Here is a 19,800-nt window from a genome sequence, read left to right as displayed (position 1 = left end):
ACGTCATAAATATATATTTTATTATTTTAAATATTATTAAAAATTAATAAATTAATAAATTCTATCTAAATTGTTACTAGATGCAACATCATCCCCGAATTTTTTATGACATGAATTAGTATGTAAATTGTTCCCCATACCAACCAAATGCAACATCATGCCTAACTTTTTTATAAGTAATAATCACATCAAGAATTTCAAATGAAAAGAATTTAAAAACAACAATGTATTATCTTAAGACCTAATGCCTTTTTTTTTTTTTTTTCTTTCTTTAGAACTAAGCGCCACTGCATCTTAACAGTTTCTCTGGTTGGGACCAAATCCCCACAACCCCTAAGTTTTCGAGGCATACTCTTCTTGCCCAACTATCCGATATAGTCTCCTCACTTAAATTCTCTAAGAAACCTAAAACAATCTCCAGAAATTTTCAGTTTTTTATTCGGTTGAAATCGTGGGTGTGAAACCAATGTTTGGTTAATCTTGATTTTGATGATAATAAAACAAGGTTTAGAACTAATGATCATATTTCAAGTGTGATTAGGCAAGACGACTTCCAAAGTGGCAATCCAAAGACAAATCAAGTCAAGGAGAAATCATGAAGAAGAAGACCACTTCAAAGAGAAGAGTTTTTCAAGACCAAAGCTTCTTAAGATATCTTTGTAAGGTTGTTGGTGCACTAGGACTTTCATGCATTTCATTATTTATTTATGCACCAAAATCATCCAAGAGTAATATTGTTTTAAATATCTTAAGAATTGGATGATTTCATGTTTTCAACTAAAACCTTGTGTTAAATGATTTTCAAACTTGTATTAAAAGGTTTTAACTTGAAAAAGGTTGAGTGTTGAGCCAAAAAAATGGCTCAACCGGTTCAACCGGTCGACCAGTTGTGCTTGTCCGGTTGAGGGAGGCCAAAAAGTTTCTCTTTATCCTAGTGACCTTCTCTTCCCGGTCAAGGTTGAACCTCAACCGGTTGAGGTCCGGTCGAGGTCCGGTTGAGGCCCAACGGTCACTTTCCCCAACGGCTAGTCAACCGGTCGACCCTTAGCTCAACCGATCGAACCCCCAACGGCTAGTTTGACTTTTTTCTTCTATAAAAAGGCTCAAATCTTCATTGTTTTAAAAAGCTTAACCTTCCCAAATCATTCTTGATTATATTTGAGCCTTGGAAAAGTGTTTTTGAGTGCACCATTGTTTCATAACTTGCATATCTTTAGTGCACCATTCAATCCTAGTTTTTCTTGTATCTTTTGAGCCTAAAGTTCTATTACTAGGATTTTTGTGAGATCATTATTTGTATATCTTTGTGAGGAATTTTCTCAAGTGAGAGGTATCACTTGAGAGGTTGTTCAAGGGAGGGATATCTCTTGAAGAAGTGTAAAGGGTGCTTGGAGCCAAAAGTCCAAGAGGGTGAATTGGAACCATAATCCAATTGTAAAAAGATTGGAAGCTTGGTTGAAGCTTCAAGATAGTGGAACCCTCACTCAGTTAGGAGGTTGAGGAGAGTGGACGTAGGCAAGGAAGTGCCGAACCATTATAAACTGTCGTATTTGCACTCTCTCTTTCATAACTCTTTTAAATTATATGCAATTGTCTTTATTTTGTTTATTATAGTTGCATATAATTGTCTCTTATTTTTGCATAGTTTAAATTTGTGAAAAAGAGACCATTACCCTATTCACCCCCCCCCCCCCCCCCTTTAAGGTAATTACCATAAGTTGGATTAGCCTCAAATTCCTAATAGTGGGCTTGTGTTCTCGATGCTATTGAGTCAAACCTTACAGACAATTGGGCTTTTGGCAACGCCCAGAATTTGCTGGTTCGGCTTCAAGATGGGATTTAGAAAACACACAGGAAAGTTTATAACACGAACTTGTGTGTAAATTAATTCCCCACACGACAATATCCTGTATAAGATTCCATTTGAGAAGACATGATGAGGGAAGGGAGAAGACACAATGGGGTTAAATAATAAATAATTAAATTATAATATCATACCTTGATTTCCACTTTTCCAAGTTGCAGGCTTGCAACTATTGCATGAGAGGTTACAATAATGGAGTGGGGGGGCTTACAGGAAGGGGGGGGCGTGGTTACAGTCAGCTGAAGGGGGTTTACAGCCGGGATTCCAGCGGCAGGGGGAGCTTGTGGCTTGCAATGGCGCAATGAGGAAAATGCGACTCAGGCAACGGTGATCTTGCAACGACTGGTGGAAGAAGATTTTGCACGATGAAACGGTCGACGATGAAAATATGTCGTGAAGCGTTGGGAGCAGGCTGGGAGGCAAGCGAAAACTACGGTTTGGAGAGGGAGGGTTTGGAGAAGGAGGTTTTATATCCTCCAAAATGGCGTCGTTTTGATGTTGAAAAAAAAATTGAATCGAATCAGACGGTTTGTCCGATTCATAGGTCGGACCGTCGGTTCAGCCAATCCGATCTCGGTTCACCCTGTTTCCGGTTTAATTGATCAAACTGGACGGAACAGTGATCGGTTGGATCGACCGGGCCGGTCCGGTTTTTAAAACCAAATGAATATAGGCATTTTGCGCACACGATATTGGATTAGAAAGAAAAACTAAACTTAGATTACCAAAAATAAAGACAATTAATTAAAAACCTTAAAAATGATCATGCATACCTAGTGTAAATCTATAGATGCTCACAAGTTCATGTAAGTCAACGCGTATTGCTCCAAAATCCTCGAAGCTTGTTGGAGCTCACTTCAAAATCCTCTAAATCGTGGACAAAAACTAAAACTAGTTGCATTGATGAGGCTCCATAGATTTATTAATCAAACATATGCCTAAGATCATTTTATGTTGCTATTGGGAAACAAGGAAACTTGCATGAATCTCACTCTAATTAAAATATTCCAAATATTTGTTTTTCTAAAATATGTAGTAACAAGAATAATAGCTCTTACAAATTCTAAAACCTTTGCTTTGTTGGTTTAAAAGAATTCTCAAAACAAAATTTTATCTTATAATGAGTGTTAAAAATTGGTACATCTAAAAAGCTATGAATCAAATTTTTTTAGATCAATCAACAAATTATATTGCACTCTGACCACTTTTCTCATAAAAGCAAATGAATAAAATAAATCACAACTACTCCATTATCTGTATAATACTTTATTTTGAGACAAATTGGATAAACCAATGTCAATGAAGAAAACCACTTACATATCCATAAATTGGTAACAAACTTGACAACAAAATATATAAACAAGTTAAAACCCTATAATTGAATTTTCAATTACAAATAATATAATAAAAACAAGAGATTAATTTTGAATAAGAGCTGCATATAGAAGTTCATTCCAAGTATCGGGAACACCAGCAAGACACCAATGGCTACAATCCATGTCTCTATGCCCTCCATGGCCATAAACAGAAGGATGACCATCTTTTCTGAGTTGTGACAAGGTAGTAACTCTTAGCAAATACACTGGCTTTGTCATTTTTTGTAACACTTTTTCTACTACTGCTTCTGCTGGATGTTGGCCTCCCGGAAATGTTGTACCAAATATCGGTTGCATTTGCCCTTTACAATTACTACTAGGATTTGATTCTCCCCATGTGCTTCCACTGATTCAAAACATCAAAATGTAGAATTTTAACCCTAGCAATGTTTCTAAAAAAAATAAATTCTTTCATAATTCAAAGTTCTCCAAAATGGTGAAAAAGATATCAACTTACTTCATATGATCAGGCGAAACACCTTGGAAAAAAACTTTAGTTTTTGTAGGATCTACTTGAGAGTCCACCCAATTTGCCCATGTCTTCAACGCTTTTTCATAAGCAACCAAGCGATCCATGTCTTTGACTATGACATTTCCATCTTGAATTAAACTCCATCTGAAACCATATGCTAAAATGTGTTCATATTTAAATGCAAGTACTAAAGTCTAATTAGTACAAAAATGTTAAATAAAAATTTCTTTCAAAAATTGATCTTACGGTTGTTTCCTTCCTGTGTGAAGCCACCAATGCCATGTGTTGAAGACCAAAACATCAATGTCTTTCCAAATTTTGCCACTTTCAATAGAATCAAGTTTTAGAACTGCCCCATTTGGTGTACTTACGATGTCAACAAGAAAGGCGTTGCGAGAAAACATCACTTTAGCATTATATGTCTGCAAATTATATAGTCGATGTAAGCATACGTAAAAAAATTTCAAACATCTATGTAGATATCCTAAACATTTTTTCTTGATCAACCACCAAGCGAAATATATTCACCATCTATTTTATACTCTAGAAAGTGACAAAATTTCTCTTCATTGCATTAATATAAAAGAAAATGTTAAGTTATCAAATTAATATCTACTGAACTTTCAATTTGGATCAATGAGCATATATCAAATTAATATCTATTGATTAGAAGATTGCATTTTATTGTTTTCAAAGGAAGAAATAATAGCATATATGTATATATCAGATCATGAAAAAAATTGAAAGTGAATGAGAGGTAGTTATAATCTCACCGGGAATGTGAAAGTGGAGAGCCCTCCTATCCTTACGGAGGAATAGTTTGCCTGTGCTACTGCTATATGAAGCATACACGTGAGTGACTGCCATTGATTCAAACTCAATGAATCTCCCACAAACATGATGCTTTTCCCTCTTAATCTCTCCAAGAAATCTTGACCACTAAATCTACATTATCAATAAAACCAAACGTTAATAAATCTAATTATTTTAAAAATAATTAAATTTTTATAACTTATTTTATTAAAAAGTATTTTATTATTTATGCTATTATTTATATATATTAAAAATATGAAAGTACAAATTAAATTAAATTAATATTTAAAATTAATTTTATATATAATCGGGATGGACAGGGTGAGGTAGGTCAGGGCAGGACAAGACAATACTTGAACCCATCTCAGATTTTAAAAAAAAAATTCCAAGCCCATCCCAAAACCATTTATTTAAACTTGAAACTCGTCTTATTAGGTGCAGGGCGAGACACTTACTCGATAAACCTACACCATTGTCATCCCAAAATATTGTTAATTTACTTTAATAATATATTTAATATGTATAATAATTTAAATCAAGTCATTAAGTTATATTAAATCATTAAATTAATTCATCAACTACCTCTCTATTAAAACTTTACATGCTTAATCTTATTATTATTCATTTATATAAAATTTTGTCATTGATTTATATTATCATAACTTTATTCAAACTTTTGTTTAAAAATTGTGCAGAGAAGATAGTGCTATCTAGCAACACATGAAATTAAATTGTAAATATTTTGAAAAGGACTTTCTAGAAGGGGTCCTACCTATATTAAAGAGATATGAAAAAAGTTGACAAATTATAAATCTCTTCCTCCTACTTCATGCTTTAGTGCAGCAGCCAAACATATTATAAAATATCATTACGATAATTATAAAATAAAATAACATTATAAATAATAAAAAAAGCTGCACCAAATAAAATTATTGTAATAAGTCAAAGAAAATACAAATCAAATAATTAAACTTTATATATGTATAGAGAGAGAGAGAGAGAGAGGATAAGAGAATAGAGGCTAGATAAACTTGGACATGAGATTTTTCAAACAATGTTTGGTATGAAGTCGATGTCATGAGTGTGAGTTTCCAACTAAAAAGGTCCACACACACACAATATCATTTTCCTTCAACCTTAGGAGTCTGCAATATTCATGTCACGTTACATGCAGAATGTAACAACTTTGTCCATGAAAGCGACTTTGGAGCTAGCATTTATCAACTCAGAGAGTTTAAGCAACTTCTACACGGAACAAAAAAGCTATAAAATACTTTTTTTAAGGGTTCATGAATATCTAGATGTATTTGTTTTTTAATTGAATAAAAAAATAAATTATTTAGTTTTTTCTATTTAGTTAAAAAATAATCTATTAATATCATTCAATATAATTAAAGTAAATTTATTATCAATAGACTCACTTTAATTATATTGATTGATATCAATAAATTATTTTTAATCAAATAAAAAAATTAAGTATTTTAATTTTTTTCTATTAAAAAAAAAAAAAAAACAGCACTGAGACTTTGAGCTTTGCTTTTTATTTTTACTATATTTTATAAGTTATGCTATTGACTCCACGAAACCAATTTCTTTTAAAGATGAAAATTTGTAAATAAAAAAATATTAAAAGAACTTGAGTGAATCGTTTTTCATTTTTCCCCTCAAGAAACATTCGTAAAAAATCATTTTTAATGAAAATAAGTTTGACAACCATATAGTTAATTTTAGAATGCTAGTAAAAATATGGATGATAATCCGATATATAATTCATATGTAAAAATTAGCTTTAATCCTACCTTAAACTAAAGTTGATATATTTTTTTACCACATCAATGTTTTTTTTCATTAATAATTTAGTTCATTAATTTATTATTATTTTTTTGGCATTTCCTAAAGAAAAATCTAAGAACTTAAGAAATATGTACATTCTTTATAAAATTTCAACAAAGCAAATTCCAAATTCTAAATTAATATTTGGATTTTTTTTTTCCTTCTTGCTTAAAATGAGTCAACTGAATTGATATCACAATCTCCTTTATATTCAAATGACTTGACCCTTAAGAGATAAATGAAAGAAATATTGCAAGTTAGACATTGACACGCTAACGGATTATATTAAATCATTAAATTTTTGAAGCATGTATTAAAATTAATTAATATAAGTTTTAGAAATTGACATGCTAACATATTTGTGATTAAATCATTGTGTTTTTAAAGCATGTATTAATTTCTTGAGTAAATGACATGTTGGTGGCACGTAATCCCATTTATAGTAGTTTAACTGGTTGGTGTACTTGATATGTGTATTCTCAGCCTAGAAAAAGATATAATGTAAAAAATAAAATACATTTTAATGTATTAAAAAAAAGACAGAAAGAAAAAAGGAATGAAAATTTTTAGGTTATGTTTTATTATCAGGAGAATAGGAGGGAAAATAAAAAGTTAGGAAAAATAAAAACTATATTTAAATTCAATAAATTATTTTTATATGCTTATTTAAATTCTTTTCATTTACTTTTCTCTATTTTAAAATATGTAAATTTTTTACTAATCTTAATTATATTTTATTTAATTTGTTTTATATTTTTTATAGTGGACCAAATATGAGAAAATCATTCTTCTTAACATTTTTTTTTTCCTTAATATTTTTTGAGAAGCTTAAATTAGAAAGTATTTAACTAATTACATCTTAGACTATTCATGCAATTTCAATCACTAATTATGATCTACCTAGCATAATTTTATAATTATAAAAAGATTCGTGGTCCTATTTTAATTTTGTATGGTCCCCTACCATAATATAAATAATGACATAGAGGCTGCATAGTATGTCAAACCTAAAATAATAACAAAAAAAAAAAGGGCATCTTTTGATATTACGACAAATTATATTATTCTTATAGTCCAGAGGTCAAAATAGTGGCCCCATAATTATAACTAGATATATGATTTTAACCTCTCCCGTATTTTTATTTGAAAAATAACTCATTTTTTTATATAAATATCTTTAATTATTTCAAGTATTTAGATGTATTTTTTTTTAGAAAAAAAGGAGAACACTTTTATCAAAATAAAATAAAAAAAGGACGACGGGTTAGATTTTTAAAATTGAGTTTTCAATGATTTGTTTAATCAAATAACCCTATAATTTGTATAATTCTATTATTTTCTCATATTAAAGTAAAAAATCCTCATTATCAAAAAAAGAAGATGATTAATTTGTACATTAAAATTAATATCTCAACTTTACGTTTCCCTTTTCATATTATTTTAACTATTTGTATTTCTCTTATTTCTCCTATATTTTGAAGAGAAGAAGAATAATTTAGATATACTATTTTATCTTAAGTTTATGTAATCATTTGTCCATAATATTAAATATGTAAAATTATCTACTCTCAAAGTTTGAATTTTTTTTTTTTTTTTAATTTTTAGTTTTGTATACCAACACAAAATATTTAAAAATAAATACCAAGAAAAAAACAACTCATTGAGGAAGAATAGACAGACAAAAAAGGGTTACCTTGGTAGTTTGCAAGCAGAAGGCTGCCATCTGTAATGGAGATAGAATTTGTCTGGTCTTCCATTTTTCTGGCAATCAAACTCCTTCTCTATGAATGGACACTCGTTTGTATCATACAGAGGATATGAAGTATCATTCACCCAACTCCCTTCAAACAAATCACAACCCTCCTTATTTGAAATCCTCCCATCTACTTGACACAGAAAAGGGACTACCAACAACACTGCAACGATGGTGGCAAAAGAACCCATCGGAGAAGAACAAGAAAAAGAGAGAGAGAGATGAGGTTGGTGCAACTCACAATGTGTGTGACCGTATATATAGCAAATGGGTCTGAGGAGAAACCAAGGGTGGTTGTCATTTCATAGTGATTGGAGCGTTTGGATAACTAGAAAATTTCAAAATGGGAAGAAAGTAGGAGTTGGAAACCGTCAAGAAATTAACGGGAGTAAAATATGGGTTGGGAGGAATTCAGATTCTTTGCTTTATGGCGTAAATAAAAATGGCAGAGGCAGAATCTCGATACTTCCTTTTTGGGTGGGGGCCCAATTGGAAAGCTAAATTAGAAGTTAACCGTCCCTTTTTGGGTAGACCTTCGGGTCTCATCATTTGATACCTAAGTTTTTTCATTTATTAAATAATTATACATTTATCATCTATATCCATTTATTTGTATATTAAGTATCTTTCACCCGGTATGTTTGGTTTTGGAAAATTGACAGAAAATATGAAAGAAAGAAAATAAAGAAAAAAAGGTAAAAGTAAAAAAAAAAAAAAAGTAAAAAAAATAAAAAAAATAGATTCAAAATTAATAAATTATTTTTATATATTTTTTAAATTCACCTTCAATTGTTTTCTTTCGTTACATAAGGATTAAATAACTATAAAAAAAATATAAGTTTTTAATTCATTTTAATTATATTTGATTTTCTTTTATTATTTTCATAATGAAACAAAATATAAGAAAATCATTTTCTTATGGCAAATGTAAAAAAAAAGTGATTTTTTTATATTTAATTTTGTTATAAAAAATAGGAAAAAAAATCAAATATAATTAAAATTAGTTAAAAACTTTATAATTTAATTATAGTTAAAAGGATTAAATATCCTTGAAAAAAGTATGGCTAATAATATGGGTAAATCTGATTAGACCCTATTGGGAGTGATTAGGATTAAAACCCTTTTGTCAATAGTATTTCTATTAATTTTTTTTTTATAAAAAATATTATAGTATATATATATATATATTATAGGGTTATTTGATTAAAAAAATCTCTCAAAACCCAATTTTTGAAATTTAACCTCCTTCATTTTTTGGCATCATTAGGATAAAAATACCCTCATTATTTTCTTTTGAAAATAATAATTTCTTTTAAAACCTACGTATAAATACTAGAAATAGAAAATAATATTTATGTAAAAAATAAGTTACTTTTCCATATAAAAAAAAATATATATGGGAAGAGTTAGATTTCCCATTTAGAGATTATTTTTCTATTTTAACCAAATGTTTCTATATTATATAATAAAATAATGATTTTGGGAAAAAAAAATCATTACCAAATATTTAATTCTTTTCAAAGAAAGTTTTTTGAAACTTTAGGAGATTAACCTCGAAAATGACTCGCGAACTTAGGCTCAATTATTTTGTTTTCTTTCTGGAATTAGGGGAAGCAACTGGGGAGAGCCCGATGCTCAGAATTGTGAAGGCCAAACATAACCAGTGCAGGGCACAACATACCCAGGAGGCCAACATCCAGCAGAAGTAGTAGTAGAGAAAGTTATAGACTATGGCAAGGCCACTATATTTGCTGGTTATGTTTGGTTCCAGAAAATTTGAAAGAAAATGTAATGAAAAGAAAATACAAAGAAAAAGTAGAAAGAAAATAAAAAAATAGATTAAAAATTGATAAATTATTTTTTTTGTTACATCAAACTCATTTTATTTATTTTAACTCACCAATATAAAGATTAAATAATTTAAAAATATATAAGTTTTTAATTAGTTTTAATTATATTTTATTTTCTTTAATATTTTTCATAGGATAACTAAACATGAAAAAATCATTTTCCTTTGTATTTTTTCTTTCTTTATTATTTTCCGGGAACTAAACATAACTTAAATGTTACTACCTTGTCACAACTTAGAAAAGATGATCATCCTTCTATGTATGGACTTGGAGGGCATAGAGGCATGGACTGTAGTCATTAGTGTCTAGTTGGGTTACTGATACATAGAATGAACTTCTATATGCAGCTCTTATTGGAAAGTAGTAGCTTCTTCTTCTTCTTTGAGGTTAGAGGAATGTTACTTCATTTTTAAAGTTTGAACCAATATTTTCATAACCAAATCTATCATTTTCACCTGGAAAAGTTATTCAATAGTTGGACCGGTGGTTAAACTGTAATAAAAAGACGTTATATAACTTATATATTATTAAAAATTAAAAATTTAAACACATTCCATCATTTTATCTTAACATTTATAGATTTTACAATTAGGATTTATTAAAATTTTAATATTTTTAATTTATTAAATATACTTAACTTATAATTATTCTTGTAAAATAAGATTTAATTAATTTAAGTTAGTTTGGATTTTAATAACTATATATTTTATTATTTTCAAAATTATTAGATGTTTTATTTTAAATACTTTTCTATAGAGAGATATTGACACATCTCAATGGACTGCCCTTGTCTTTCAAATTTCATTCCATGCATTACTTGGGTTGTACTGCATCATCACCCCATAATTAAGATTAATAAATTATTTGGTCACCAGGGTAATTAAGAATAATAAGTTATCCCTAGTTAATAAGTTATATGGTCACCAAGGCTAATTAAGATTAATAAGTTACCCCGCGTTGACCAAAGAGAGTTTCCAAAATCATTATAATAAAGTTTATTGATAAAATTTACTTGATTAATCACAAATATATTAGAACATTTTATTAAAGCATTTTAAAATATAAAAAAATAATGAACAAACTTAATCTAACATTAAGATTTATAAAATTATATATATATATATATATATATATATATATATATATATATATATATATATATATATATATATATAATATCACATTATTTGTATTATAAAAGAAGGAATATTATTTACTATAATAATATATCTCATAACATGAAATATAAATTACATGTTGTAAAACAAAGACTAATATAATGCAAATCAAAGTAGTTGAGATAAATATATCTTACTTTGATATATAATATAGAAGAAGGAATCAAGGAAGAGAATTGAGAAAGTGAAAGAAAGAGAGAGAGAGAATGAGAGGAAGAGCTTTCTTTCTTTTCTCGGGATGATTTTACATGGAGGGGTAAGAAGCCTTTTATAGGCTTCATAATATGAACTCCATTTACTCATCTTTAAGATGAGTAATGGGAGTTCATAATGGCCATCAATGTGGTCATTCATTCTTTTCATTTACAACACTCCCCCTTGGATGACCACCATATTAAAAGAATATGCCTCATTAAAACCTTGCTAGTAAAAAACCCTATAGGAAAAACCTAGCGAAGGAAAAAGAGTACAATATTCTTTTCTTGGTATATTAGGACTGTCTCGTTAAAAACCTTGCCAGTAAAACCCAGTAGGACAAAACCTGGACGAAGGAAAAAAGAGTACAGTACACTAACACCCTTTTACAAGCATACTCCCCCTCATGTCGATATCCTTGAGTTGACGCATTCCAATCCTGTGTATTAACTTCTTGAATGTTGAGGTTGGCAATGATTTTGTGAATAAATCTGCTAGATTATCACTTGAGCGTATTTGTTGCACATCAATTTCACCACTCTTCTGGAGTTCATGTGTATAAAAGAATTTTGGTGAAATGTGTTTAGTTCTATCTCCTTTAATATAACCCCCTGTTATTTGTGCAATGCATGCAGCATTATCTTCAAATAATGTTGTCGGGTCACCTTTGATAGAGGAGAGTCCACATGATTCTCGAATATGCTGGATCATAGATCTTAGCCATATACATTCACGACTTGCTTCATGAATTGCCAGTATTTCCGAATGATTTGATGATGTGGCTACCATTGTTTGTTTGACAGATCTCCATGAAATAGCAGTACCATTGCAATTAAACACATACCCTGTTTGTGACCTGCCTTTATGTGGATCTGAAAGATATCCTGCATCTGCATATCCAAGCAATTGTTGCTTTGATTCCCTTGAGTAAAATAAACCCATATCAGTAGTTCCGCGAAGATAACGCAATATATGTTTGATACCATTCCAATGTCTTCGAGTTGGAGCGGAACTGTATCTTGCTAATAAATTGACAGAAAAAGCAATGTCTGGACGTGTACAATTGGCAAGATACATAAGTGCACCAATAGCACTAAGATACGGTACTTCAGGACCAAGTAACTCTTCATCCTTTTCGCAAGGACGAAATGGGTCCTTTTTCACATCAAGTGATCGGACAACCATTGGAGAACTTAAAGGATGCGCTTTATCCATATAAAAACGCTTCAAAACTTTCTTAATGTATGTTGATTGATGTACTAAAACTCCATTTGGGAAATGCTCGATCTGCAGGCCGAGACAAAATTTTGTTTTTCCAAGATCTTTCATCTCAAATTCTTTTTTCAAGTAATTTGTTGTTCTTGTGAGCTCTTCAGGAGTTCCAACAAGATTTAAGTCATCAACATACACTGCAATAATTGCAAATCCGGTTTCTGATTTCTTAATGAAGATGCATGGGCATATAGGGTTATTCACATACCCTTCTTTTAGCAAGTATTCGCTAAGGCGATTGTACCACATGCGTCCAGATTGCTTTAATCCATACAAGGATCGTTGTAACTTGATTGAGTACATGCTACGAGGCTTTGTATTATTTGCATCAGGCAATTTAAATCCTTCGGGGATTTTCATGTATATATCATTATCCATGGATCCATATAAATATGCTGTAATAACATCCATGAGACGCATATCCAGTCCTTCTGAGACTGCCAAACTAATTAAGAAACGAAATGTGATTGCGTCCATGACAGGAGAATATGTTTCCTCGTAGTCAATACCAGGTCTCTGCGAGAAACCTTGTGCTACTAATCGCGCTTTATATCTTATGATCTCATTATTCTCATTGCGCTTTCGTACAAATACCCATTTGTACCCAACAGGCTTTACATCTTCAGGTGTTTGGACTACAGGTCCAAAAACTTCTCGTTTTGTTAATGAGTTTAATTCTGCCTGTATAGCTTCTTTCCATTTTGGCCAATCATTTCTATGTCGACATTCTTCCACATTTCGTGGTTCGGGATCTTCATCATTTATTATGATATCAGAGGCCACTTGGAAAGCAAAAATATTGTTAATAACAATATTATTTCGATCCCATTTTTCTCCCGTTTGTACATAACTTACTGAGATCTCACAATTTTCAGGTACCTGTGCCTCTTCAGGGGCTTCTTGTTCAATATGTGCCTCTTCGGGGGCTTCTTGTTCAATTTGTGCCTCTTCGGGGGCTTTCTGCATTATTTGTGCCTCTTTTAGGGCTATAGATTTATCAATTTTAAACTGATCAGTCATTTTGATGGTCTCTTCTAGAGTGCCAAGTTTTTCTTGGGTTCTCCTCTTCCGGGGAGTTACATCCTTTGAGCCGACAGGTCTACCACGCTTCAGGCGTATCTTAGATTCATTTGTTAACTGTCCTACAGGGACATCAATCCGTGCTGGAGTATTTGCAGCCGGGATATGTGACTTTGTCACTTTCTTGGTATCAATGAATGCATCTGGTAATTGATTTGCAAGATTTTGCAAATGAATGATCCTTTGAACTTCTAGTTCACATTGATTTGTACGAGGATCAAGATGGGTCATAGTAGATGCCTTCCAACTAATTTCTCGTCGTTCTTCAAGAATCGACTTTTCTCTCCCTAATGATGGGAAAACACTCTCATTAAAATGACAATCCGCAAAGCGGGCTGTAAAAACATTGCCTGTCAAAGGTTCAAGATATCTTATGATAGATGGAGAATCAAAACCTACATAAACCCCAAGTCTTCGTTGGGGACCCATTTTAGTGCGTTGTGTAGGTGCAATTGGTACATATACTGCACAACCAAAGATTCGTAAGTGAGAGATATTTGGTTGTTTTCCAAGCACAAGTTGTGAAGGGGAGTATTCATGGTAAGTTGTAGGTCGAATACGGACTAAAGCTGCAGCATGCATAATAGCATGTCCCCAGACGGAAGTAGGTAATTTGGTTTTCATTAGTAATGGTCGAGCTATTAATTGGAGACGTTTGATGAAGGATTCTGCTAAACCATTCTGGGTATGAGTATGAGCAACAGGATGCTCAATATTTATCCCTACTGACATGCAATAGTCAATGAATGTTTGAGAAGTAAATTCGCCAGCATTATCAAGACGTATTGTCTTAATTGGATAATCTGGAAATTGTGCTCGTAATCTGATTATTTGTGCAAGGAGTCTAGCAAAGGCTACGTTACGTGTAGAAAGGAGACAAACATGTGACCACCTAGTAGAAGCATCTATTAAGATCATAAAATAACGGAATGGTCCACATGGTGGATGGATAGGCCCACATATGTCCCCATGTATTCTTTCTAAAAAGATTGGTGACTCAGATATGACTTTAGTAAAAGATGGTCTGATTATCAATTTACCTTGTGAGCAGGCAGCACATGAATATTCATTGGGCGAAATAATCTTCTGGTTCTTTAGTGGATGCCCATGTGAGTGTTCGATTATTCGACGCATCATTGAAGACCCTGGGTGACCTAGCCTGTCATGCCAAAGGACAAAAACTTTTGGGTCGTTGAACTTCTGGTTCACGACAACATATGATTCAATAGGCTTTATAGTTGTATGATACAACCCAGAGGAGAAAGCCGGGAGTTTTTCCATTATAAGCTTCTGGCCAGATATGATGGAAGTAATATAAAGATATTCTACATTATCTTCATTCATAGTTTCAATATGATATCCATTTCTGCGGATATCTTTAAAACTGAGCAAATTTCTTCTGGATTTGCTAGAATATAACGCATCATTTATATGGAATCTAGTTCCATTTGGCAACATTATGTTTGCTCTTCCAGAGCCTTCAACTAAGTTTGTAGTACCAGATATGGTACTTACATTAGCTTTTATTAATGTCAATTCGAGGAAATATCTTTTATCTCGAAGAATTGTGTGCGTGGTCGCACAGTCCGCGAGACATACATCATCCTCATTCATCTTGAGACCAAATAACACATGGATTTCAGATATAACAAAAAAAACAGGGCATAATGTAAATAACAAAGTAAATCAGATGTAAATATAAGACATAATAATATATTATTTTATATATAAAGTAACATCAATCAATGTTAATTTTTTCATCATTTATCAAATGGTCTGTTTTTTCATTGGGACCTCCAAAGAAATCAATGTCATAGTAGGTTAGGTCCAATCCATCACCATCGGTAAAGTTCATCTCTATCTCTTTTCCTTTAGCTTTTATTGATGCTTGATAGAGGTCGACCAAATGTTTGGGCGTACGACAGGTACGCGACCAATGCCCCTTCATACCACATCTATAACAATTATTCTCATGGTTCTTAGGAGGTTTATCTTGTATACGCTTCCCATTTTCTTGTATTGTCTCAGTATTGTTCCACTTCTGGTGGTGCAATGAGGCTTTCATTTTCTGAGAATTATTACTATAAGAACCATGGTATCGGGGATTTCTTCCACGACCACGACCACGTCCTCGTCCTCGTCCACGTCCACGAGTTTGGGACGATATTGCATTCACTTCAGGGAATGGTTCAGATCCAGTTGGACGAGACTGGTGATTTCTCATCAAAAGCTCATTATTTTGTTCAGCAACAAGAAGACATGATATTAATTCAGAATATTTTGTAAATCTACGCTCTCGATATTGCTGCTGCAGGAGCACATTCGAGGCATGAAACGTAGTAAAAGTTTTCTCTAACATGTCTTCCTCTGTGATTTTTTCTCCACACAGCTTTAATTGAGAGCTGATTTTGAAAAGTGCAGAGTTGTATTCACTAACAGTTTTAAAATCTTGCAACCTTAGGTGCATCCAATCATATCGAGCTTTTGGGAGAATCACAGTTTTCTGGTGGTCATATCTTTCTTTCAAATTACTTCATAGAGTAAATGGGTCCTTTACCGTAAGATACTCATTTTTTAAACCTTCATGGAGGTGATGGCGAAGGAAAATCAATGCTTTTGCGCGATCCTGCAGGGATGCTTGATTTCCTTGTTTGATCGTAGCTCCAAGGTTCATTGCATCAAGATGTAATTCAGCATCAAGGATCCAAGATAGATAGTTCTTTCCCGAAATGTCAAGTGCCACAAATTCGAGTTTTGTGATATTCGACATTGTCAAATAACTTCATATATATGACAAAACAATATTATTAAAATCAGTTATAATAACTTGATAGCATTGGTATAACTTTGATTATAAACAAAATCAAATAATTTGTTTATAACTTTTAACAATATGTAACAAAACAAATCAACAATAATATAAATATGTAAAATTTTATTCTATATAAATAACTTCAAGTTTAAGATACGAGAATTACCTTCAGAGCAATTCGTGCTGATAACGTGTTGTAAAACAAAGACTAATATAATGCAAATCAAAGTAGTTGAGATAAATATATCTTACTTTGATATATAATATAGAAGAAGGAATCAAGGAAGAGAATTGAGAAAGTGAAAGAAAGAGAGAGAGAGAATGAGAGGAAGAGCTTTCTTTCTTTTTCTCGGGATGATTTTACATGGAGGGGTAAGAAGCCTTTTATAGGCTTCATAATATGAACTCCATTTACTCATCTTTAAGATGAGTAATGGGAGTTCATAATGGCCATCAATGTGGTCATTCATTCTTTTCATTTACAACATTACATAAAATTTTACCTTTTTTTCACAATTATTTAACTTAAAATCAAACAAAATTTTATTAATTTTATTTCTTTTAAAATAATTTTCACTTTTCTTAATCAAACATATTTTCAAGAAAGGAAAAATAGAAAATTAAAACTAAAATAAAGATATAAAATTAAAACTAAAAAACTTTTTCAAATCAAACACAACCTAATTATTAAAATTAATTTTCAAACATTAAAATATTGATATTTTACCTTTCTAAAATTATCACAACAAATTTCAATTTCTCTATTAATATAATAAAATATTATTAGATAATATCTTTGATGTATGTAAATATTATTTATTGGTTAATAACATATTATGAATTATTAGTATAGTATGTAATTTTATATATTATTTTAATTAATTTAAATCATTTATAAAATGTTTAATAACATATTGTGAATTATTAGGCGCAATGACTGTTCTGGATCAACAGAAGTTGTATCAGAAAGGGGAAGTGATGAGATCTTAATCTGTCAGAAGGCATATCCCATGAAATTAATCCATACATACTAAAATCTGCCATCAGATCTTAAATCCAAATTGCAAAAAATTTCTCCTCTCTTAGCAGCCATGCATTTTCATCATCTTTCCTCCGTTTTCTCGTCAACCAAACTGAAACTCGTAAAAAAATGGAAAGGAAAATTTACCTAGTTTCGCCGCCTGGACCTGGCTGCCCATTCTCTATTCTTGATCATCCGCCGCTGCTTTTTGCTGCGTAGCCTTATCCACCGGGTCCTCCACCACTGTCCTCTTTCCTCTTTCAGCACCAATAACTCTTCCATCAATGCCATTCCCAAAGGCCACCGTTGCGCCATCAACACTATTGCGCTTGCATCTGCGGCGCCTGAAACTGTCCGTTCATCATCACATCCACACTGTAACTCCCTGCTCCGCCCGTCACCGGAATCCTCACATCTTCCTTTCTCACTAACCCAGCCTTGGTCAGAAACTCCTCAAGAGTCATACACTCCAGATCCTCCCCTGCACCTCCCCGCCTCTGATCACTCCACGCCACGCTCTCCTTAAACAACTCATCTACAGTCTTGTTCCCCATGCTTTTCAGCAGCGAGAAGCTCCCCTATCGCGACAGCGACCCTCCCTCTCCGCCCCCGCCAACCCGTCTCTGCTGTTCCCCGCCGCCGTCGAGAAACTCTCCAGGGGGAGGTTGTCACCGTGGATGCTCTTAAGTAGGTCGTCCATACTAATGGACCCAAAATTCTTGCTCTGATGGCTCTGGATCCGCGATCGTTAGTGAACATATATAGATGACTGGCGCGACAGTTCCGAATTCGTCGACGTTGATGCCATCACTTCAGACGACGCCATAGCTGAATCCGTGGATTTCTAGGGCTTCCAAGATTTCAGTCTCTCCCTCTCACTTCAATTTCTAGGGTTGGAAAACTACGTGCAAAATTTTGAGCTACACTTCTCACCGTCATCATCACGGTCAGTTTGAATCTGTCTACTCCTCCCTGCCACGGTTTCCAGTGAGAGAAACCGTGCTTTAGAGAGAGAAAATCCGAAAATGCCGAATACGGGGTGACCGACCGGTCCGACCATCTTCAACACCACCTCCCTTTTGGGCCTTTTTGGCAAAATGGGCCTAGCCTCCCTCGCGGCCCAACATCCAAAATGGGTCACCATTCAACATTAATATATTTGTATGGTTTCATCATTAGTTTGAATGGTTTCAAAGTTTATGAACCATGGATGTCAGTTTTTGAAAGATTAAAAATATGTTTGGCTCTTGGAAAATATGATGTGGAAATTTTTTTTAAAAATGATTTTATTTTAAATTCAGGAAAAGAAAGTGCAAAGAAAAAAGTATTATTACCATGTTGAGTTCTTATCAAGTATTAAGAAAAGAAAAAATATTTAAGTAACATAATTTTGTCATATTTCATTTATAATTAAAAATTTGGAAGAAAATTAAAAATAATTAAAATTAGTTAGAAATTTATAACGTTTTTAAAAATTATTTAATCTTTGAGCCAAAGAAAATTAAGTTAATGGATTTAAAGAAACATGTAAAAATAGGGAAAATACTAGAAAATTTTTCTTCATAATTTCTTTAGATAAAGATAAAGTTAAGATTTGAAATGTTGTGATTTATTGGCGAAATAATTTTAACCACCGGGGCAAATCTACCCTCAATTATATAAATGCACAAAAATTTATATATCAAAGACCATTATAAAGCCAAAATATTAAAAGAATATTTTAATAAATTTATTAATTCTCATTCTTTTATTTAAAAATTTCATTTAATTGATTGTCAAAAATATAAAAATTATCATTATAATTTTCTTAATAAGTCTTTTTTTCTATGTCATTTATATGATAACCAAATATACAAATATAAATAAAAAATATCATATATCATAAATAGATTATAATTTTAAATATTAAATATATTTTCAAGTTGAACGTATTATTATCAAATGTCATAATATCATATGTGTGTGTATATATATCATTTCCTAGATTTTGTTTCAATCAAAATATTCATCTATATCTCCCAATATATCTGTAAAATTGAGTTATTGATATATATGTCAAAATCAATATTTTCATCATTAGATAAGGTTACCACTTGAGCAAGTTAAACTCACACTAAATCTACGTATCAAAATGTATATTAGATATATTTGATTCTACAACGGGTCATGCCTAAGGATGTGGAATGTTGTTATATGGTAAATGTTTGACTCCTTATTTAATTTGTTTGAAGAAAGTAGTATGAGAGGCATCCTATCCAAGTCTTTTATATAAAGGTTCATA

The 19,800-nt window shown here is 31.8% G+C and overlaps 1 protein-coding gene across 1 annotated transcript; it reads right to left on the bottom strand.

The window, feature by feature from the left end:
* Positions 1-3,091: 3,091 nt before the first annotated feature.
* On the bottom strand, positions 3,092-8,518 carry LOC117926336 (protein trichome birefringence-like 43). The gene is made up of 5 exons (XM_034845429.1): positions 8,052-8,518; positions 4,486-4,657; positions 3,959-4,134; positions 3,698-3,856; positions 3,092-3,586 (listed from the first exon to the last, which is right to left on the bottom strand). The coding sequence occupies exons 1-5, from the start codon at positions 8,300-8,302 to the stop codon at positions 3,283-3,285; spliced, it is 1,062 nt and encodes a 353-aa protein (XP_034701320.1). The 5' UTR covers positions 8,303-8,518; the 3' UTR covers positions 3,092-3,282.
* Positions 8,519-19,800: the final 11,282 nt, after the last annotated feature.

Source organism: Vitis riparia, chromosome 12, assembly GCF_004353265.1.
Source record: "Vitis riparia cultivar Riparia Gloire de Montpellier isolate 1030 chromosome 12, EGFV_Vit.rip_1.0, whole genome shotgun sequence".
Taxonomy (NCBI): domain Eukaryota; kingdom Viridiplantae; phylum Streptophyta; class Magnoliopsida; order Vitales; family Vitaceae; genus Vitis; species Vitis riparia.
The sequence above is the reverse complement of the archived record's forward strand: the minus strand, read 5'-3'. Positions and strand labels throughout refer to the sequence as shown.

Coding starts and splice junctions, on each gene's coding strand:
- LOC117926336 (XM_034845429.1), bottom strand. CDS start 8,302: ATGGGTTCTTTTGCCACCATCGTTGCAGTGTTGTTGGTAGTCCCTTTT. Junction 4,658..8,051: donor TCTGCTTGCAAACTACCAAG/GTAACCCTTTTT, acceptor TTGATAATGTAG/ATTTAGTGGTCAAGATTTCT. Junction 3,587..3,697: donor GTTTCGCCTGATCATATGAA/GTAAGTTGATAT, acceptor GTTTTGAATCAG/TGGAAGCACATGGGGAGAAT.